The 22,899-nt window shown below is 38.8% G+C and overlaps 1 protein-coding gene across 8 annotated transcripts in view; it reads right to left on the reverse strand.

Annotated features, from left to right (window-relative positions):
* Nucleotides 1–22,531, reverse strand: part of LOC122560227 (protein phosphatase EYA1-like) — a 270,247-nt gene extending 247,716 nt beyond the window's left edge. For 2 of the 8 annotated variants that reach the window (XM_087994796.1, XM_043710684.2), the window contains exon 1: nt 22,384–22,531. Coding sequence is in view for 1 of the 8 variants with exons in the window: in XM_043710690.2 (XP_043566625.1) it covers nt 22,384–22,444 (61 nt within the window). In the remaining 7 variants the exon portion in view is untranslated. Of the gene's footprint in view, nt 1–17,600; nt 18,015–22,383 lie in introns of those variants that run through there. The other 6 variants (XM_043710690.2, XM_043710688.2, XM_087994798.1 and 3 more) reach the window with 6 other exon arrangements.
* Between the last annotated feature and the right edge of the window lie 368 nt (nt 22,532–22,899).

The following is a 22,899-nucleotide window of genomic DNA, read 5'->3' on the forward strand; positions in this document are numbered from 1 at the left end:
GTTCTGGTCGCCACACTACCAGAAGGATGTGAGTGCTTTGGATAGGTTACAGAAAAGGTTTACCAGGATGTTGCCTGGTATGGGGGATTTTAGCTATGAAGAAAGGTCGGAAAGACTAAGTTTGTTTTCACTGGAACGCAGGAGATTGAGGGGTGGGGTGACCTGATAGAAGTTTGTAAGATTGTGTATGGCATGGATAGAATGAAAAATATGAGACTTTTTCCCAAGTGGAGAGGTCAAGTGCTAGGGGACACAGGTTCAAGGTGCAGGCAAGGAGGGGGGAGTTTAAAAGAGATATGCGAGGCAAGTTTTTCACAAAAAGGGTGGTGAGTGCGTGGAACAGGTTGCCAGAAGAGGTTGTGGAAACAGTCACAGTATCAGCATTCAAGATGCACCTGGATGATTACATGACTAGGCATGGAATAGAGAGATACTGATCCTGTAAGTAAAGATAGTTTTAGTATGGAAGGGCAAAATGTGCCAGCACAGGCTTGGAGGGCTGAAGGACCTGGTCCTGTGCCATATTATTCTTTGTTCTTTGTATATAATTAAGACCTTAAGTGTGCAGTTATACATATTACTTAGTGATTATACCAAAGCCCATGTGAAAGTCAAAGCTGATTTGTAACCAACTTCAGCCAGCATTGCTGAGTGGATGAAAAGATCCAGGCATCCTCCTGAGGTCTTCATCATTATAGATGCATCTTCATTCAATTTGGTGCATTCCATGTGATATCAAGAATTGCCTGAAGATCCTAAGCACATCCTAACATAGCACTTAAGACTTGTGCTCGGCCAGCAGTAGCCATACCCCTAGCCAAGCTGCACCAGTACGTCTACAAGACCGGCATCTACCTGTCTTAGGAAAACTGCCTAGGTATGTCAAGTTTGAAACAAATTAAATTCAATCCAGGCAAATACCATTCTCTTGATCTACAGGCAGCATTCAGTGTAGCATCTCGAAGCCCAAGCAAAACTGAATTTAATTAAAGTTGATAATTAGCAAAAAACCTCTCCACTTGTTGGAGTCATACCTAGTACAAAAGAAGGTTATTTTTATTGGAGTCTGATCATTGCAGCCCCAGGACAAGATTGCAGGAGTTGCTCAGGATAGTGTCCTAAGCTGAACCCTCGAATATAAGGTCAGAGTGAGGATGTTTGTTAGTGCTCAGTACAGTTATAACTCCTCAGATGCTGGTGCAGCTCATGCTCATGTTCAACGAGACCTGAATTACATTCAGGTTTGGCCTGATAAGTGACTAGTAACATTTCGGCCACACGAGTGCCAGGCAATGACCAGCTCTAACGAGACAGAATCTAACTATATCTGCCCTTGATGTTCAGTCAAACTACAATCATTGAATCCCTCATTGTCAACACGCTGGGATTTACTATTGACTGATTCACTTAACTGGGTTAGCCAACTAAATATTGTAGCTATAGAGTAAGTCAGAGGTTAAAAATTCTGCAGCAGATAACTCATCTTCTGATTCCCCAAAGCCTGTCCACCATCCAAAAGCACAAGGCAGGAGTATGATGGAAGACTCACTCTCCACTTGCCTGCATGATGAACCTCCAACATTCAAGAAGTTTGACACCAGCGAGGAAACAGTAGCCTGCTTGATCAGCCTCATCATCCAAACGTTCACTCCCTCCACCATCAGCAGACAGTGACAGCAATATGTACCACATACAAGATACTGTGGCAATTTGCCAAGTGTCCTTTAAATCACATTAGCTTCTAAATCACATGGAAGGACTGCAGCAGCACTTGTGTGGGTACACCATCACTTAAAAGTTCTCCTCCAAACCACGCATTATACTGGCTTGGAATTGTATTGCCATTCCTGCAATGTCACAGAATCAAGAACCTGAAACTCTCTCTCTAAACACACTGTAGGTTTACTGCAGTCATAGGATATGTTTGGATTTGCTAAATCTTTTGAATTCTTATAAAATTATTGCACATTTCTCCAAGCAACTTTTATTGATTTCAACTAGAAAATATACTTCATTTGTTCAATTGTACAATTTTTTCTAAGCAATAAGGGAAGATCCATAACAAGAAAATAAAGGTTACAATTGCAAGTGCGCAGTATAAAATGGACGGATCCCAGAACACTAACAGCCAAGAGAAACAGAAGTGATTCTATTTGAAGTGGTTCTGATTGATGAAATGTGATATAAGTGCTCACTATTTCTCCCTACAGCTCAGGTCATACACTCTCCTACATCTGAAATGCTAAGAAACATGTGAATTCTGTTACCTGCTGAGGAAGAGATTTTATTTCTAAAGGACAGTCATTCAATTGCAATCCAACTATTTAATCCCAAATTTCACATTTAGAACAATTCCCAAGTGTGTGACATTTGAAGGTTCCTCTTTCCTCTAAAGAAATATTCTCACATTCTGCTGCAGAGCTTTAATATGTCTTAAAGCTTTAGAGGAAAATTGGAAGCCAAACCCCACATTAAGTAAGTAATTCTGAGACGCATTTACCTGTGGTGCATTCTGTATTGATTTAACCACTTCTAAAGCTTTTCCTCATCTTTTTGAAACCCATTTCCTTTATGATTTACTTTCAATATGAAACACATACCGCTTCCTTTGTAGAATCCCAGGCAGCACTGCAGTGAAGGATGTTCATAACGATTGATAGCATCAATCTTTAGTTAGTAGCAATTTTTGTAAATGGATGTTTAGTCTGGTTTTTGAGTCTCTCTGCGGTTTTTCTGGGGGGATTCATATCAGAACAACTTGACAAGACCATTTTTCATTGTCGTCAATTAGTTGTGTGCTCGGCAATTTACATTGGGCTGATGATGAATTTAGTGGAACATGAATAGGAGCTGAATCCTTCAAAATTGCCATGGTGCATATAACCATTAAATTAATTGTTTTTAATGGAATATTGTTAACAGGGTTCTATTCATTTGAATTGTCACACGATCCTAAGTATTATCACAGGAAATATTTGTTCACTTAACAGAGAATTTTCTACCTTCCCTGGTTTCTATGTTTTACATTCTGAGATTTTTAATCAATTCACCATGAAGCCCTTGATTCATTAATACTCTGACGTTTCTCTTCTGTGACACTGTGCATATGGGAAAGAGGATAAATGACCAGCACTCTGCGTCCTATAATGTTACAGAGAAGAACAAACGCACAATTTACTTCGATGTGCTGCTATCAATATCAGCCTTGGACTCAGTCGAAAAGGAGAAGAAAAACTAAACAAAAAACAAGAACAGAACCACTCCCAATAGCAACACAAATGTTTGATAGGCAATTTTACCTCAAAAACTTCAGTAGCTTTGTGCTATTGTACTCTGTGTGTTAAAGTACTCTGGTACCATCTCATACAGCCTTTGGCCTGTATAGTCTGTCCCCCGCAACTGAGGGAAACGATGTCTCCCGATAATAACTCATAGACAGCAACATAAAAATAATGCAATTCACAGCAATGCTTTAAAATGTAGATTCAATACAATACAAACGGATCCACATTTTCAACTAATGTTAATTCTACATTATTGGAATGTAACTGCATCGTAAGGCAGTCCAGAAACTGCATGTCATTAATGCTTTTGCAGCTATTGTGCTGAATGTATCGTCCCATGAAGATTTGTCTTTTCAGTCAGTGAGTACAACATATTTGCATTGAGCTCACCTGCTTGTGGTGATTCTGTCCAACAAAAAGCCACACAGTCAGAATGTTGACTGGCTTTCCAGCAAAACACAGCTGCTTTCAGTTAGAGGGATACTGCCGACATGAAAAAGTCTTTGGTAGCCCACTCTAATCAATTACATAAATTATGTCAATGATATCAATTGCATATGATGTACTCATGGAAATAGTTAACTCTCCTCTCTTTTCAAAAAGACATTGGCAATCAATTTGCATGAAGACAATGACTTCTTAAGACCACAGCGTAACTCTGTAAATGCTGTATCATTTTTGTTGTATTCATCGCAATTGCAACATAACATCACAATTCATAACTTGCTACTAATAATTTTGGATTTCTGTTCCTTCAATCCATAAAATCATTTTGTTGTATTGATGTAGGATGCTTTTACCATACAACAGTCATTATAGTTCTAAAGAACTGAATTGGTTGCAAAACATTTTGGGACATCTTGAAGCCATGAAACAGACAGCAGAAATGAAAGTTCTCTCTAATGTCATGAATCTTCTATGTCTCTGAAAGGGCTATGTATGTAGTCAGGTTCTGCTGCTTTCATCATATCCTTTTAATTATTTTTCAAATATTTAACTACTTCCTTTTTATAAGATTGTGTAGATTCTCCTCCCTGAGAATTTCTAGTCGGCAATTCTATAACCTTACAAACCTTTACATTAAATAATACCCTCCTTCCTTCTTCCTGCAACAATTTGACATTGATTAACACTAAATAATGAAAGTATTTCCACTTCTTAGCTTATCAACATACCTCATAATTCTAACATTGTGTCAGTTTTTTTCTCATTCTAGTGAAAAGATGCCAGGTTTCATAATTAAAATATTTTGCCCCTTATATCTTTTCACACTTTATTTGCTGTGGCAGCTGTAGTTCAGCCAGTAGCACGTCTCCCTTTGTGCTTAGAAGTTCAAGTCACAGTCTCGGAATTCAATACAAAAACTAAGGTATTACTGAAGGGTGTAATATGTTGTCTTTTGAGTGAGGTTTGGCCCCATCTCAGGTAGGTCAGGCAGCATCCAGGGAACAGGAGAATCGACGTTTCGGGCATAAGCCCTTCTTCAGGAATGAAGAAGGGCTTATGCCCGAAACGTCGATTCTCCTGTTCCCTGGATGCTGCCTGACCTGCTGCGCTTTTCCAGCAACACATTTTCAGCTCTGATCTCCAGCATCTGCAGACCTCACTTTCTCCTCCCATCTCAGGTAGACAAAATCAAATCCATGGCAATGTTTCAAAAAATTGGGAGCTATGGTTGGTGACTCAGCCGACATTTATCCCTCAATCAATATCATAATCTAATCATTGTAATTTTGATGTTTATGGCAGCTTTTTTCTTCCTTCATGGGACGTGAGTGCTACTGGTAAGGGCAGAAATTATTGCCCATCCATCACTGCTCTTGAAACTGAGCAGCTTTATAGGTCATTGTTATTGGTCAGGAGTCACATTTAAGTCAGACTGGGTAAGAACAGCATTTTCTTTCCTTAAGGACACTAGTGAACAAGATGGGTTTTTTAACAGCTAATGGTCAGCTGAGACCAGCTTTTGATGGCAGATTTTTATTAATTAAATTTAAATTGCATTAAATTTATGATGGGATTTGAACTCCTATCTCCACAGGGCAGCCCAGGTCTCTGGATTATCTGTCCAGCACATTACCCCTGTGGCACTACCTTTCTATTATTGGTTGCGACATTCAGAGGTTGTGAATTGTTCTATATGAATGTGAAGTTTTCTGATATCAGAGCGTCTCTTGCTATTGAACTGGCAGAGTAGGTCAGCACTGCTAATACCATTGATGTGTGCCTAAAGGCAGAAACCAGAGCCAACTCTGTCCATATGCACATGTCCAATGTCACTGACGCCCAAGGAACTCTGACTAATGTCACCCAGCTCCTTGCTTCATCTTACTCCACTTGGCATCCTCAGCGTCAGCTCTCCTGCTACCCGCACCGCTCAGTGACCCCCACCTCCCCCATTCCCCCAGCGATGCTCAGCAGCCCCCACCACACCCTCCCACACTCCCTACCCCCATCCCCCCATTCGGTGCACTGATTAGTATTTCCCTGTTTATTCTGCTCCAAACTGCTCACTGCCTCTCTCCCACTAGCCAGCTTCTTCCCTTGATCCCAGGGACAGTGAACAGCGCAGCAGCACAGCAGTGAACAGAGGTCAGTTCGTGTGAAGTCAGAAGTGGGGCAGTAAGCAAATCACAATCTCAGGATTTTATAGAGTCATAGATTCATACAGAAACAGACTCCTCAGTCCAACCAATCCATGCCAAACATAATGTCAAGCTAAACTAATCCCACCTGCCTGCTCCTGGCCCATATTCCTCCAAACCTTTCCTATTCATGTTCTCATTCAAATGTCTTTTCTAACTGTGCCCCCATCCACCGCTTCCTCAGGAAGTGCATTCCACACGCGAACCACCCTCTGTGTAAAACATTTGCCCCTCATGTCTGTTTTAAATCTTTCACCTTAAAATGTGCCCCAAAAATAATCTTAAAATCCCCCATCTGAGTGAAAAGACACATACCATTAGCCCTATCTACACCCTTCATAATTTTATAAACTTCCAAAAGGACACTTCTCAACTTCCTACAATCAAGTGAAAAACGTCCCAGCCTAGCCAGCCTTGCTCTCTAACTTAAACCTTTCATACCCAGCAACATCCTGATAAATATCTTCTGAACCCTTTCCAGCTTAATAATATCCTTAAAGCTTTTTTTTTGCGCCAATTCTTTAATAAAGGCAAAGTTGCTGCTGTGAGACATTACAGACACTGCTGCTGCATGTGCAGTGAGTACTCTCCTGCAGTTGCAGTAACAATAACTGCAGCATTTTTGACCTTAACATCCTTTCTGAGTAGGGCACTCATCACAAATTATAACTGCAATCTAGCATTAACCCACCTAATTTAAAAGTTTTGTGTGTCTGAACTCACCAAGCCTCACTAATCTTCTGCTCCTTCTAAAGTATGCTGAATGTTTCCCTTTCTTTTTGTTTCTCCTAAAATGTTCCATTACACATTTTCCTTCAATAAATTTCATCTGTCATTAATCTCCCCATTCTATCTTATTTATGTCCTCCTTACAGCACTTGCATTCCTTTGCTTCTGCAGATTTTGATTTTGTGCCACATATCCAAATCTAGATGAGGACAAGTTAATGAACATTTTCAAGAATGGAAAGTTGTACGCATCCATTGAACATGAGTGGGTATTTTTCTGTCCTTTAACCAATGCTCGATTCAAAGGTTAATGACCTGAAACAACTCTGTTTTTCAATCATCAAATGCTGTCTGACTTGCTGATTATGTCTTTTTTTTAAAACATTCATGCTGCTAACGACTTTTATTATCCAATGCCTTAATTATATCGACAAAGCACCACCTTATTAAACGCCTTTCAGAATGCATTTATACAACAGCTACCACATTTTTTTCCCAGTAAAATGTGCTCTTGCCTCAAAGAACTCCATACATGATTTGAGGTCTCTTTATCCACTCAGAGGTTGTTTAAACATCTGTCAATCCTGATGAAAATGTGTCGGCCTGAAATGTTGGGTTGAATTTTCCTGCAACCTTTCCGCTCCCAATGTCAGGGCAAACAGTGCATCCTGTGCCTGCACAAATTTACTACTGATGATCTTCTAACTGGCTGTTTGTTCAATGACAGCAAGTGGATTCCTGGTGCTGCCTACCCAGATTGCGGGCCAAACACTCTGAAGTCTTAGTAGCATTGCTGGAGAGTTGGAAGTTGTTGAAGCAAATAGGAGATCTTGGAACACCTCCAGCAAAGTAGATTTAAAGTAAAACATTTAAAGCATCGAGGAACAGAATGGAAACCCTCAGGGAATATTGATGGTGCCACTGGGCTGCCTTTTTTGCCCACAGGCCATCTTTGCCTGATGGTGCTCCCTGGGTCCCTTCAGTTTGATGTAACTGATGAAACTGGTGGCCTCACTGTGCAACAGGAGGCTGTTCTGCCATTGGTAAAATAATAGGAGAAAGTGAGGCCTGCAAATGCTGGAGACCAGAGTCGAGAGTGTGTTGCTGGAAAAGCACAGCACATCAGGCAGCATCCGAGGAGCAGAAGAATTGACGTTTCGGGCATAAGCACTTCATCAGGAAAATGATGGCCACTCTATAAAATCACTCATGAAAGGGCCTAGGAGCATGCAAATTTTCTGCCTGCTGACATGGAATGGGCAAAAATCTACCTCACAGCCTGCCACTGGATAAGATCCACAGCAGAGGGACAGCCATCCCAACATGACTCTCTGTTATGTTATTGTCTCCCAGTACATTATATGTTGTTGGCGGTGGTGAATTTGGCATATTAACTCTGTTTCTCTCTCTACATACACTTCTAGACCTGTTGAGTAGTTTGCTGCATTTTTCTGTTTTTAGTTTACTCTCTGCAACTCCATAGTGGCTGCCCTTAACTTAGAGTTCCTTCTAATTGTGTACTAATTTCATTTCATATCAAGGCACCTGGAGAAATGGCAAGCCATGAGGCAAATCCACTGCCCACTCAGCATTCAACCTATTAACTTAAAAGCACTTTTGTGAGCCATTTTATGGAACCGCCAACACTTTGACCGGTGTTAAACAGACCTGTTTACAGTTGTCCTGAAACTCAAACTAAAATAATTTGCAAACCTTTAGACTGTAAATTGGCTTTTGACTCTGATAGTATTTTGGGAAGAATGACTTGCACAGGTTTGCTTGTAATTCATGTTCCAGAATTGGCATCATCATTAGCCTGTAGAACAGAGTGGTGTGTTGACCAGTGAAGGAAATTCTAATTGCCAGCTATTGCATACCTAAATGTGAATCATATGTAACTACTAAGTCAAGTTAATGTAAGCAATTTAATACCCGTTTGCTTATAACCTTTAGTAATGAACTGCTGTTATAATTATATGAAATTGTTCTCAATAAATATAGAGGACCCAAATTTGCTGTGGAAATAATGTACTCATTGTTGTTATTAGTGTGCAGAGAAGATGCAGCAATTTATTCCACTCTGTTGTCAGTCTCAAAAACTCCAGAGCACTCTGTTGACCTACCTGTGATTTCAAGAAATTATTACACTGTTAGAATTGATTACATTCTCCACATAATATTAGGGCTTGTATATACTGTAATGGTTTAAATATCCCTCAGCTTTGAAATTTATGTTTCTAAAAAGCCACTCAATTTCAGAGACCCAGAAAAGGAACAACAAAGACCATCACTTCTGCAGGTAGTAAATTGTTTCTGGGAGTCTTCAAAGCTCATTTTTCTTACTTTTTATTCTCTGCTTTTTTCACCAAATTAAACAATTGTTTTCTATCTTTATGTTATTCTTTGTAACTGATTTGATTCCAATAATGAGTTTGAGTATTTCCATCTTAAGTATTCCTTGATTTCTTTCTCTGTCCTTAAGTGTTATTAGTTAAGCAGATAGACTGTTGCTCCTATTGTTTACCAAGGTCCCAGATGCCCCATTGACCTTGCTGCACCATTACCAGCTCACACTTCCAGTCATTTGCTACACAAACAGTTTTTCCAGCTGAAGTGTGCAGGAAAGGATCTAACAAACTGGGCCCATTACAAGAAGCGTCACTCCAGCAAATTCTAGGTCAACATTATCACATTAAAACTACTTGCATCAATATGATTTCAATTCCTTTGAATCCTTAGCATATACATATGATAAATGTAGCTTCTGTACAATAGTCCAATGCTCTAACAAAGATGGGTTTAAGTTATTGAATGCTTATTATGCAAAAAGCTTCCCTTGTAATTCAATCTAACTACACTATTTAAAGGTTCAAGCTCTGTACAGAGCAGCAGCACAACTAATTAAATAAGACCCTTATTGTTGTTACTGAGTGCATCTAAGGCCTACCTCATGTGGTTTTGGAAAACTAACTTCATTTTTAGCGCATGCGTATATAAATTAACTCAGTGCTCACAATTCTAGTTAATGGAATTTTCAGACAAAGATATAAAAACATCAATATCTATAAACAGAGTAGCGAGCCTAACAGATGGTCAGAAATCATGCTGTCACAGATGATGCCAATTTGGAAGTTCAAGAGTTCCCAAGACATCTTCAAACCACCTACAACTACTACTTAACTTCTGACAGAAAATGGGAGTCTGTCCTTAATACAGGGTGCAATTTTCTACCTGCTGGCAGATACTTATTAAACATGAAGTGCTGTCACCCATCCCTGTTCCCCTAGTAAACATTAAGTGCCTGTCACTCACTCCTATACGCTGAATAAATCCATCAGGCACTCCTACATACTTATGCTCAAAAACCATCTTGCACCTAATGTTAGACATTCACCATGAGTCATCCAATCCTATGTACATAATAAGTACTAATTACCCACATCTATATACTCGATAGATGTATTTAAAATGCTCTCATACCAATATTAAATGGCCATCATGCATTTCAATATAAGTAGATTCAGCATCTATCTTATAAATTCAATTCCAGTCTGTACATATGTAAAAGTCAAATTTTTGAGACCTAATTTTTAGGCAAAACATTAGAGGTGTATTTTTACATGGCTAATGTTTGTCAGGGATTTACATTCAACTGAAAGATAATGGAAAGAGTCAACACTGAGATGTATAAAAACACTGGATCAGGACTCTCAAAATTTGGGTACATGTCCATGAACTGTCAAAAACTGTAGAACTTATACAAGAAGAGGCAGGGAACAGAGGGATAGGGGTTGCATAAATATAAATAGTTTTTAGTTTCGATAGGAGTCATGTGTTTGTGCAGTCTTGGTGGACCGAAGGGCCTGTTCCTGTGCTACTCCTTGTTCTTAATTGGTCCTTTGCACCCCAGATAGCTAACCCGTCACTGCGAAGATTCTCTTCTCCAGTCCCACGAACGTTGAGCTGGACATGGAGCATCCAGACTTTCACGCAGTACAGCACTCAGTTCCAGATCGATCCCATGTTTACTGTACTCATTAGCGAATGTAGTAACCCATTAACATGGCGCTCTCACCAAAATTCCTTGGAGACATTAAACTTGTGCCCACTTCCTGATACTTCTGTACTACTGCAGAAACATCTGTACATAAATTGAGGTACATGAAAAAATAAGGATTTTCTTTGGCCAGAACTAAGAGGTGAACTTTGACACAAGAATAACTATTATTCAAGTATATTTAGTAAAAATGTTTCTGAGCTGGAGTTTAAGTAACAAATCAGTCCCTGGAGTTAATGTTTGTGCAGTTACCTTTGGTACAACTCAGCATCTGTGAGCAACTAGAACCTGTGCTCCTGATGTCTGTCAGCAGAAACATCTTAACATCTGATACACATAATGTTGCTATATAGTTTACTAATGTTAATATCAAACCAAAACAATAAATAGCAGAACTATAAATTTTGAATATTGAGATGAAGGCTGCTTTTTCAGTGCTTGACTTATTGTATTTTACCACTGTATAGCCATTGTTTGAAATCAAAATACTGCAGATACTGGAAATCTGAAATAAAATCAAAAACTGGTCATGCAGTTGGTCATGCAGCATCTGTGATGAAAAAAAGAGTTAAAATTTCAGGCCAATGACTCTTTAGGCCAGCTGCCTGACCAGCTGACTATTTCCACCAGTTTTAGGCTTTATTTATAACTTCAGCCTGTTTATCTGTATGCATTTATACACAACTCTAAGTGAGTTTTGCCTCTGCATTTACATAGAATAATCATATTGCATCAGGTCAATACTTTTACGCTCAATGTAAATATTACAGCATTTATTTTTAAATCTTAGGTTACATTTCAAAAATAACTTGGATGGGCACCTGAGGGAAATAAACCAGAGGGAGAATGTGAGGGAATGGTACAGATTGTATTGCTTTACTGAAAGCTGATTTGATCGGCCAGATGGCTTCCATCTGTGCTATGCTAACTCTGTCACCTATAGCTTACAGTATAGTAACTATTTATATTGATATATCTATGTAAAATATACCTGTCAATTTATTTGTAATTGTTGTATTTGATGACAGTATGACTGTCTGTGTATCAATTAAGTGCAATTTTGTCATACTTACCTGCATCGTAATCTGAGTTTATTTTTATTCAGTGTAAGTATCATTGCATTTTTGTCAGCTCATATGCACACATCGTCAATCCATCTACAGTGCAGCCAGTGGTATTTCATGTACATTCTATTGATGACTAATAGAATAACCCAATTAATTATTGCATAGTGACTGTCAATGTCTTGTCATTGTAATCGTAATTAGCATAAATTTTAATACTTTGCGTGTAACATTTAGTGTAGATGTTTAACATTTACTTTGTAAATTAAATATCTTTACATCCCATTTGGTGTATTTATGAAAAACACGGTAGTCAATGTGTTTCTGTGTAGTGTAATTATATTGCTGCATTTACATAGTAACTTTGTGACTGGTAACTGTAGCATGTGTTCCAGCCAACCAGTACTCTGTTTATACTGCCTGCATGAGCTTCTATCCAGGAACCAACTCTGTATATATGAAAGCATGTATAAAACCACATAAGTGTGAGCCTCTCAGCCTGTGATTAAAATTTAAATATTAATAGAAAACAAGTAACCTGTCTGTATAATTATGTGCAGTATGTCTGTTATGGCAACATAGGTTACACCACCCAATCTTTGAAATAATTCCCATTTTTAGTAATTCACCCAGATTTACTGCTGTTCATTGTATTAATATTTCAATCTATGCATCTTGAAATGGAAAGAAATTGTATGCAATAGAAATCCTTTCAAAACATCAAACCATTCACTTTTGCAATAACTAATTGATCCACTGACAAAAATATTACCCAAAGCCTTGAGCAAAATGAGTTCTCACTTTGATTATTGTACAGTAATAATATTTATAGGTAATTTGCAAATCAATGTATATTCACAAATATTCAATATGCCTTCTCCGAAACTCTTTTTATGCTCTAGTTCACCTATATGACTGATATCCAATGGTGCAACATCTTCTGTGACTGCGATCTTCTTCAATAATTCCAATATTATTTGCATCACAGTTTGTCTGCCTTAATTTCAAATAATATTTTATATTATATCTAGTGCTACTGATGGCATGTGAGAGGATGACATACCAATTTATTTCACTGCCATCTCCCTTAACCGACCCTAACTCTCTAAGTTGCCAGACTGTCCAACACTCAGTACTAAATTAGCCGAAATTCTGTCCAATTAAATTATTGTTTTAGACCCTGCAGCAAACTCTGCTCACTATCTGAGGGTGAACTTTGGTGCCATATTTGACCTCAGGATGAACTTTCAAATACATATTTGCACCATTACTCTGACCATGAACTTCAACCTCCATAATATAAAACCTTCTGTAAATGTGAGGTTATCCAAAATGTTGCTTCAGTGTCCTAATTTGCTGCAAAACCCATTTAACTATCACCTTTGCCCTTGATAATTTCCATTGTTCTTGGTTAAACAGTACCTCAATTTCAAAATTCTCATTATTTCTTTCAAATCCCTCTCTGGTTTAGCCTCCCCTAATTTACTAAACCCCTCTGAGACATCTGCCCTCTTAAAAATCTTCAATTTCTATCCCTCTACCTTTGATGGCCATGCCTTCAGCTTTCAAAGGCTGAAGCTCCTGCCTTTTTTCCTTAAGACACTCCTTAAAACATACCTCATTCACCCAGCTGTTGGCCATGAGACCTAATATCACCTTGTGTGGCACCATGCCATATCATGTATTATAATGGCTCTGTGATTGTTGCATTACTTCGTGGTTCCTTAAAGATATAGTGAGACAATTAAATGCAAAAATGATTTAACAGCTTGGTTGAACATCACGACATACTTAAATCTTCATCGTTTGGGAAGCCACATCTTAATCAATTCTATTGATAAATGATCAATAATCCTCATAATAAGCAGAGAGCCCCAGAACATTACACAGAACATGAAAATGTTCTGTCGCCCTTGCAACTCTTACCAGAAGATTTTAAAAGGCTGTCCAAATCCTCGTGGCCATAACTTACACAAAATATCCAAAGGATGTATAAAGTTTAGATTGTCTATCTAACTTCAGTGATGCATGGATTTTCCAAAATGTGAAGCAAAATTTGCGTATAACTTTCGTAAAAATAACAAAGAAGGTATCAGTAAAAAATGTACCAATATAACAGCACATGGAATGTTTGTACCTGGCAGTTCTAGATCATGAGAGGAAGCCATAAAAGAAACCATATTGTAATTTATTTGTTGTATTACTCCCTGATATTCACAGAAAACAGTATATTCAAATTGGCTTGTTCATGTAATTCTGCGACTATGCATACTGCGGTGTCCTGCACTGTAATTATTTGTTCGGGTGTCGTAACTGAAGTAATTGCACAATAAGATTTTATTTCATGGAAATTGAGATCACAAATGGGTGTTAAAGTACACTATCACTTTAAACCACATTTACTTTATAAGACAAATGTTGAAATTGCAACTGTGCTTTTAATTCCAAAACTCACAGCATCTGCAGTGCAACATCCAGCATTGTGTCAAACGGTTCTAAAACAAGGATCATCAAGAGTCAATAATGGAGTTGAGGTTTCTAAGACTAACTCAGGAAATGGATTTAAGATTCTTACATATAGGCTTATCAAGGCTGCATTTTTTAAAAACCTCATTCCCCTTCATGAAATTTCGAACAAATATTCAGAATTGTTGGGCAGGATGAAGAAATGAAGATGATAAGGCTTGGTGCCGTCCATGAATACTATGTTTTTTTAGTTCAAAGCCATGGAGAAGACAAAAAAAAGTGTTGTACGTAAAACAGTCTGTCAGGTTATTTATTTATATCATCATCTTTGAGGCCACAGAACTAATTAATTTCTGTGTATATCATAACGGTATTAAAAATATCTCCACTTCTACATGTTTTGTGCCATTCCATTCTTTTGTTATTGTAAGTGTTGATTTCACTGCTGCTCATGAGTTTTTTTTTTGTAAAGAAATTGCCAAATGCAAAGTGATGTGAAATGCTCTGTTTTGTTCTTTTTATATTTTCCTACATTCTGAGACCGTGGCCTCATCAGGCAGCCAGCCACTACAGTTTCAGAAGAGCCCTGAAATAAGAGCACCACAGCTGACCCAGGGAATTTAAGCTCAGTACATTTGAGCCTTTCCACTGTCATTAAGACACCATTATAATTATTTGTCGCCTAAATCTAGTTTATCTCCATTCACCTGATTAGAAGAGGGTGTTGGTGAAAATCCATTAGGAGCACCATGATCAGTCAGGAAGGAAAGAAGAGCTCCTTTGTCTTGCTGAATTATCTGTATTTTGATTGTCCTCTGACTGAATCTTTCAGCTAAGGAGTGTAGCAAACAAACTAAAAGCCAAGGAGCTGAGCCCTAGTTTCTCAGAGTTTCCTCCTCTGTCAGCAGCTATGTGTTTGCCGAACATTTAAAGCCTTTCTGTTGGAAGTTTTGTATTTTAATGACCATCTTCCTCTATAGCTTAAATAATTTCTCTGTTTAAAACTCTTGTACTTCCACATCTGACTCCTATGTTAATGCCAAACTCTATGACAATGTAACACTTTCATTTAAATATATAGCAAACATATTTTGAAATAGCTTTTTCACAGCTAGGTTTCTTTATTTTCTGTTTGTGGTTTTAATCCCTACACCAGCTCACTTTTAGAACAATTCTTTGAAACCTTATAATTTCATTCTTCAAATCACATTATTGAAAAATCTTACATACTAATCAACGACTAGTAAGCAGTTTAAAATGGGGTTCGTTAAACATTGTGCAACAACTCACTTACAACTGCCTGTTATTTTCCTTTTTCCCACACTGTCTCCCATTTTTTAAGGATCTTTAAAATGTAAATTCAATGCAAATCAGAAATTTTTTTTGCAATGTTTTTAGCTTCTGAAATTTCAACAAATGCTCATTGTTTCCTTGACTTTTTATAACTCTGAACCTCATGTTTATGACATAAAACATCCATGCTTGTAAGAGACTGAATACTGAATGTTTCTTTCGAATGCAAATAATACATGTGCAAACAAACTAATCAGATAATTAAACAATTTTTTTTTGGTTAAACTGAACTTAGATTTTATTCCTAAACAACTTTGAGTTTGAGCATTTGGTATAAACATTTTCATCAGCCCATCTGTAATACAGTCTGGCTACTTACACAGGTTCCCAACACCAAAAGGGCATATTTAAACATTGTTCATGTCAGTCATTCTTGCAAATAACCCAGAATGACAGATCACAGATTGTCTAAAATATACCATTTCAACAGTATCATTTCAGATTCAATATCTCAGCATAGCTCACTTCCTCCATATTAAACAAGTGCCTCCTTCATGATGTTTCTTTAACTCCTCATTCCAGGTTCTTTTTCATTCAACGCTAATTAAATTTTAAACAGCTTGATAGCTGACGTCCATTCAACATTTTTGATGTTTCGCAAATCTTTTTGACCCAAAATTAAAAGACTGGAATGCATAAAACAATTTGCAAGGATCATTTTAAGACGTACTCTGCCTGTTTAGTTTGAACCATTATATATTATTTTAAAATTATAAACTTGTTTAGATTGAAGATTCAACTATTAGCATTTCTGCAAATCTACTTGTTTCAGTAAGGATATTTGGATACACTCCATTTCAAACTATACACTACATCCAAATTGTACACTATGTTGCTGTATTTAACATCTGTCATGATAAAAGTGCTCTTATCTCAGAGAACCCTCATTGCAAAAATTAAGTCTTGAAAAATTCTGCTACATTACAGCAAGTCTTATTATTGACAGGAAGAGAAGTTTTTATTTTAAAAAAACTTATGATAATTCTTAGAAACTTTCCAAAAAGTTGCAAGACTCAAATTTGACAAGAAAAAAATGCTGAAATAATTTGAGAAATATGTTTGTGATGAAGTCAGAAACCATACAACCTTGTATGTACGGGTAACAAAAACGTACCCGTCAGACCCACATGCACATTTCCACTGAAGTATTGTTTCTGATCTTTATGTGCAAACGTTGTTGGCTATTATTATTGTGTACGGTCACAGTAAGAAAACATATCAACTTATACGTATCATACCTACTCCTACAACCTCTATAGTTTCTTCGTATTTTCAAGAATGCAGATATGTCCTTACTTTCCTCGTGCGTATCACACACTTTTACAGCATTTATATTCTGCTCACATACAACGCCAATGAATACCTATACTCTTATGTAGTCCATACTCCTTCCCGTGCATGTTAATTCATTTATATGCCACACCTTTGTTATGCTGGTAACTTTTTCTCAAGTCTTTTCACTATTTATATCAAAAACTGCATCAAAACAGAAAAAAAACCTCAGCATCTCGGCATCCAAAATCAAATTGTTTTATCTGCAACTTTTTTTCTCATTTGTTTGCAAGGGATCTTTGCTCCCGTTCTCGCCAACCCGCTCTCGGCACGTTGAGTTGTTCATTTGTTTCAGCTTGTTATTCACACCATCGGTAAAGATTGTCGTAAATAAAAATACATTTCTCACTCTTGCTGCCGAGATCCCAACTGACTGCCTTTGTCGTTGACTGCGTGTGCATCGTTAATACTGGAAACATACCAGAACTTCAGAATAATACTGCTTCAGAATTCACACAACGGCAGCAGCTCTGTACCCGAGTACATTTGTAGCTTTCCTTGTAACATTGCTTTGAGGGGTGGGAATGCAGTTTACATGAATACACAAAGTTGTGGGCTGCGTTCACTTCGAAAAAGATTTTGTTTTCTTCCACGCTAAAACAACGTTTTGTTGATGACTTACGTGTAAAAACGCCAAAATGCAACAAGAGACAACAGTTAGGTTTACTCACCCGCTACCCAGGCCGATATTTCTGTGTCTCCAAGGCAGAAAGACTAACCCTGCAGCTGTTGGTATTCTGCAGAACTGTCGACAGCCTGAGAGTGGCTTTGCTGTTCCACACAATTTAACAGCGGCAGGAACACACTCACAGTTCCAGCACCGGTTGTTGTGTTGATGGATCCCTTTTGGGTTTCTTTCCTGATTCCTAATGGATTTGGCAACTCTACTTCTACTGTACTGTTCTCAAATGAAGATGATGGTCTCCATCTCCATGACATCTCACTTGTGCTTCAGGCTATGTGAAGTGCATTTTTAAAGAAGCTTCCTTGGCAGAGGAGTGTATGCACACTGTCTGACTGCCTGACTGACTGCTCCTGCTGTTGCTAGATGTTGCACACAGACGGCAAAAGCAGTGTCCCAAACGAGACTTGCACAGCTCTCTCCAGACCCAAGGGATGCAAGCTGACTTTCAGCAAAGCCAGAAATGTCTACGATTTGAAGCCATTGATAAATTCCACTGCGATCCCCTGCCTCTTTTCTCTCCCCCCCCCCCCCCAACCCCCTTTGCTCTTGATCAACCCCTGCTCAGACTTTGAATGCAGCTCAATTAGATATTATCTGTTGCGCTCAGACAATGGCAAAGCCGACAGCTGAATAGGAAAAGCCTCACCTTCTGTTTTCTTTACTTAATCAGACTGCTACTGGGTTTGTACTAATACTGATTAGGATTTTGGTTCTCCCCCAGCCCCACCCCTCACCTTCCCCCCGCCAACCCCATTTTAATGTTAAACGTTACGAGTCTTTGTAATAAATGTTTCAGGTATCCATTTTTGCTATCTATTTTGGAGGTTTGAAATGCCGTTTATTTTTAAAATAAATGTACAAGTCCTGGTACTTTGGCGCAACTTGCATCGAAAGTAAGCAAATCATAAAACTGTTAAGTGAGAAGCTAAGATGAAGGTTTAACTGCCTGGCAACGCCTTGCCTCAGGAAGAAGCACCCACTTTATGTGGTGGGAGAGCACCTTCAAAAGAGTTATTTTATCAACGGACCAAGGCTGTGATTTACAAAAAGAAAACACCAACCTTATACCACACACGCACATAAAAAAAGACATACTGGGACTTCAGAAAGGCGCAGTGATTTATTCCATTGGGTTTATTATTTTAGTAAATACTTTATAATAATTTGTTTGCAATATATCAGGACACCAAAGACTTCAGATGAATGAATTACAAGGTAGTTACAGAACAGTCTTTACAAAGGTCAATCATTTCTGTGTAAACGCCACAATCTCGTTTTGATGGACAGTCTAGACAAAAAAAGTACTTATTAAAATTGTCATTTTCTCAGAGACGTGTGTACTTTTACGTTAATTGCATTTTATAATTTTTAACAGCTGGAATTAACAACAAAAATATCAGTATAACCCCTGGATTGAGCTGACTTTGACAATTACACAACTCTGAAACAGGGCTTTTTTTTCTCTCTGTTTAACAGCTACATTGTTGGAGGGAGTAAAAGGCTGTTTCTTTTTGCTGGTAGATAGACAGATTGCTTCTGCAAAGAGCATCATGGGTTCCCTTATCGTCTTGCTTAAATGGAGCTATTTCATTTTTTTTACATGAAGGTACGTACACATTTTGTTTGGGGGGCTGGGGGGGAGGTTTGCATGGTTTGGAAGGTAAACTGTGAGGGAACCCTATCCCAAACTTCCTAAATCATTATGTTTATCTCAGTTGTAAATAATTGGTTATTTCCCAACCAGCATAACAGAGATTTATGTGCAATATTTAGATTTTGAGGGTGGAGGGGGTCGGTGGGGGTGCAATAGCAATAAAAAGTTTTAAAGTTCGGTTGCAACATTATTTTGACTTGATAAATTAATATGAATTTTCAAAAGAACTTTGGTTATAAAATGGAATGAAAAGGGATAAGAGAATAAATGTCCCTTACTTTAGATGGCCGTTACCTTTAATAATCTAAAGGAAACGTGTTGAAGTCTGGGGTCTACATCTTGAAGCAGTCAACTTATTTATTTAATGAAAACACATTTGATGAAAATCATATATTTGGAATCAATCACAAATTTTGCAATCCAAGTCTTCGAAAGTGAGAACTGCCAGTGTGCGCCACTGGGCTGCGGATCTTTGCTCATAAGCCATGGATTTTTCCCTCCTTAAAATAAACGATAGCTCACAAATCTCCAGCACAGCAGGACTCCTCTTCTGCATTGCAATTTAACAAACCACTGCACTTCTACTAAGTGTTAAATGAAGCTATCACGGACTGTCCAAACGTTGGAGAAGGGACTGATTTCTCTCGAAATTTTAGGATCAGGTGGCCGGGTTTAATTCGGGAGTTCTGTTTTCAAAAAACAAACAAAAAAAAGGCTTTGTGCAGTTTGCCGACCAGGTGTAGGAATGCTGCTCCGTTTTGAAAGCTCTGATCAGATAGTCTTGCTCCAGAGATATCACCAGTTTTGAGATGGTGATTTGGTGACAAGTAACTTCCACTCGCCACAGTGATGCTATTTAATCACACTGAACGGTTTGTTTTTTTTTGGTATGGACAAAACGCTTGCCTGAAGAGGTCCTTTAACCAGAGCACTCCTCACACTTAACCAAAAGAAAAAGTCACTAATTTATTATATCCGTCAAGTATATATGAATGGTTCTTGGATATTTGTTTTACGATTAATTGTTATGCCAGATTTACCGACAACATTTTATTTTCAAAAGCTACGAAAAAGCCTGTTGTCTTAGTGAAGAGGCTGAAATTGAAACGATTTAGAGATGCCGGTGTTGGACTGAGGTGTACAAAGTTAAAAGTCACACAACACCAGATTATAGTCCAACAAGTTTAATTGGAAGCTAGTGTGCAGCTAGAATTAAACCTGTTGGATTATAACCTGGTGTTGTGTGATTTTTGAAATTGAAATGAATTGCAAGGTACAGTCGACAAAGCCGCCACCTGAAGTGCAGTGTCCTGCCCCATATCTGTCTCACATTCTCTCTCAGTGCAACTTGGCATTCAAGCTGCGGGGACCGCAGTTAGCCCTATTTCTTAAAAGAAAAACAGACTCAGGTTTAATGAACTTATCGAATGCAGTGGGAAGCCAAGATGCAAAACAAGCAAACTCTAATTCTGGTGAGCTATCTCCAAATCTAAACATTCAACTATGCCCATATAAGAATCACAAAGCACTGCAAACGTTAACTCTATTTCTCACTCGGCAGACACTGCCAGACTTGCTGAGTTCCTTCGGCACCTTTTTTTATTTCAGATCTCCTGCATCTGCGGTATTTTGCTTTCATATGAATTTATATTCTTTCTTTCAAATGATGGTCTTCCTTTTTATTGTTGGTTTAAAATTTCGTTTTTTTTAAATTTTAAAAAACCGTTTTGTCCTATTCCCTGTTTAGTTGTCAGTCACTGACAGCATCCAGCGAAAAGTCCCACAATATCGAAGTATTTGGGGTTTTCATTTATGTTCTGAGCGACAATGAAAAGACATAAAAACCGAAAGAACTGCGGATGCTGTAAACCCGAAACGAAAACAAAAGCTGCTGGAAAAGCTCAGCAGGTCTGGCAGCATCTGTGGGGAGAAATCAAAGTAAACGTTTTGGGTCGGGTGATCCTTCCTCAAAACTGATGGTAGCTCGGAAAATGTCGGTATATATGAAAAGCCATAGCTCTATAGTAAGGTAACCATTCTTTAATGGTGGAAGGCAATTACTGCACAATCTGGGGTTACGAATGGTCCCCGGCTGCAGGTGGGATTAGCATTAATCTACAAGAACAGACCGCAGCTAAACAGCCTTCAATTCCTTGCCACGCCGAGCAGGGAGCGGTGCACCTGGTGATGGACTGTACAGAGTTCACTCTCTGCAGTTCCACCTGCGCCCTCTCCCGCACTGCCCAGCCTGGGTCCAAGGCTTCACTGGGAGATGCTGAATGGGAGGCCTACCGGGAAGGGAGAAGCGAGAGGCAGAGTGACTTCAGCGCTGGTCATGTGGACCTCAGTGTCTGGTTTCACAGCGGCACTGCAGAGGCTAAGGGAGCAGGCCAACTCTGGAGACTGCAGATGGTGCAAGGCGCAGGGTGACATGGGTTGTGGGGGGGGGGGGGGTGGTGGAATTGTGGAGGGGAGCGGAGAGATAATGCAGTTGTTGGTTTTTGTTTGATTTAGCATTTCGAGGAAACACATTACCAAAGAAGCTGTTTTTACAGTTGGAACTGTTGGTATCAACAGTATACATCACACATCAAACAGCATCTCTGTCTACAGTATTAGAATCTAACGCTGGGTATCTCCTCATGAATAATATTGAACACCCCAGCTTTGCATCTCTGAGATCACCTCTCTCTAATGTTCTCTCCACTGAACCATTCTTACAGTACAACAATGTCATAACAGTCAACTCTAGTGATTTGTCTTTAGAGTGTTATTTCATATCTAAAAGATTCGTTTTAAAGAAGGAAAACTTCAAGTGGAACATCATTTCGACTTTTTTCTTTGATGGGACTCTCTCTCAAACCAAAACACTCGGCAAAATGTTGAGCAGCCTGAACATGTAGACCCTAACTGAGTCGGGCAAGGCAGGAGTGTGCATTTTAAACCTTGCAGCAGTTTACCGTCTGCTCTGAAACCCGAGTCTTACCGAACAGCCCCGAGACTCTGCGTTCAGAATGCGCTGTGCCAGGGTCAAGTTCATCCAGGCAACCGAGGAAAGCATTCTCACGCACCCTAATCTAATCGAACAATTTAGACATTAAATTTCGCCACTCACCTTGTTCAGTGTTGAAGAATACGGCTGAAAGTGGGCGGCTGGACGGCAGAAATAGCTCCATGATGAAGGCTCAGTGTTATCCCAAGTCCCAGTCAGGCACAGGCTGTGCACACCTAGATTTTAACTTGAGTCACTGACAGCCTATGAGGGCTAGAGCGGCCGCCTCCCATATAAGGGAAATCAGGGTAAAACGATCAGCCCTTTAGGCCTTCTCTCAGGAACAACAAGACAAGCGGAAATAATCCTCTGTTTTCAAATAAACCGAGCATTACCGAAAATGATCGAGATAAGATTACAGTCAAATCACACTGAATATTTATTAGACCCAATCCCCCGCAAGAGCATACTCCTTGCAGTTTCTCTGTTGTTTTCTTTCTGGGCGCAATGAGTTCGCCACATCATAATTTTTGTGATTCACACTTTTATTAACGGGATTAATGAAGGTCAAGAAATCTGATGGGTTCCTAATTGCACACTCACTGAGGAGTGCAGGAAACGCGCTGGTTTAGCAATTTG

The sequence above is a fragment of the Chiloscyllium plagiosum genome, unplaced genomic scaffold (assembly GCF_037043375.1).
Source record: "Chiloscyllium plagiosum isolate Xiang-an unplaced genomic scaffold, Cpla_swu_hap1 HiC_scaffold_15, whole genome shotgun sequence".
Classification (NCBI taxonomy): domain Eukaryota; kingdom Metazoa; phylum Chordata; class Chondrichthyes; order Orectolobiformes; family Hemiscylliidae; genus Chiloscyllium; species Chiloscyllium plagiosum.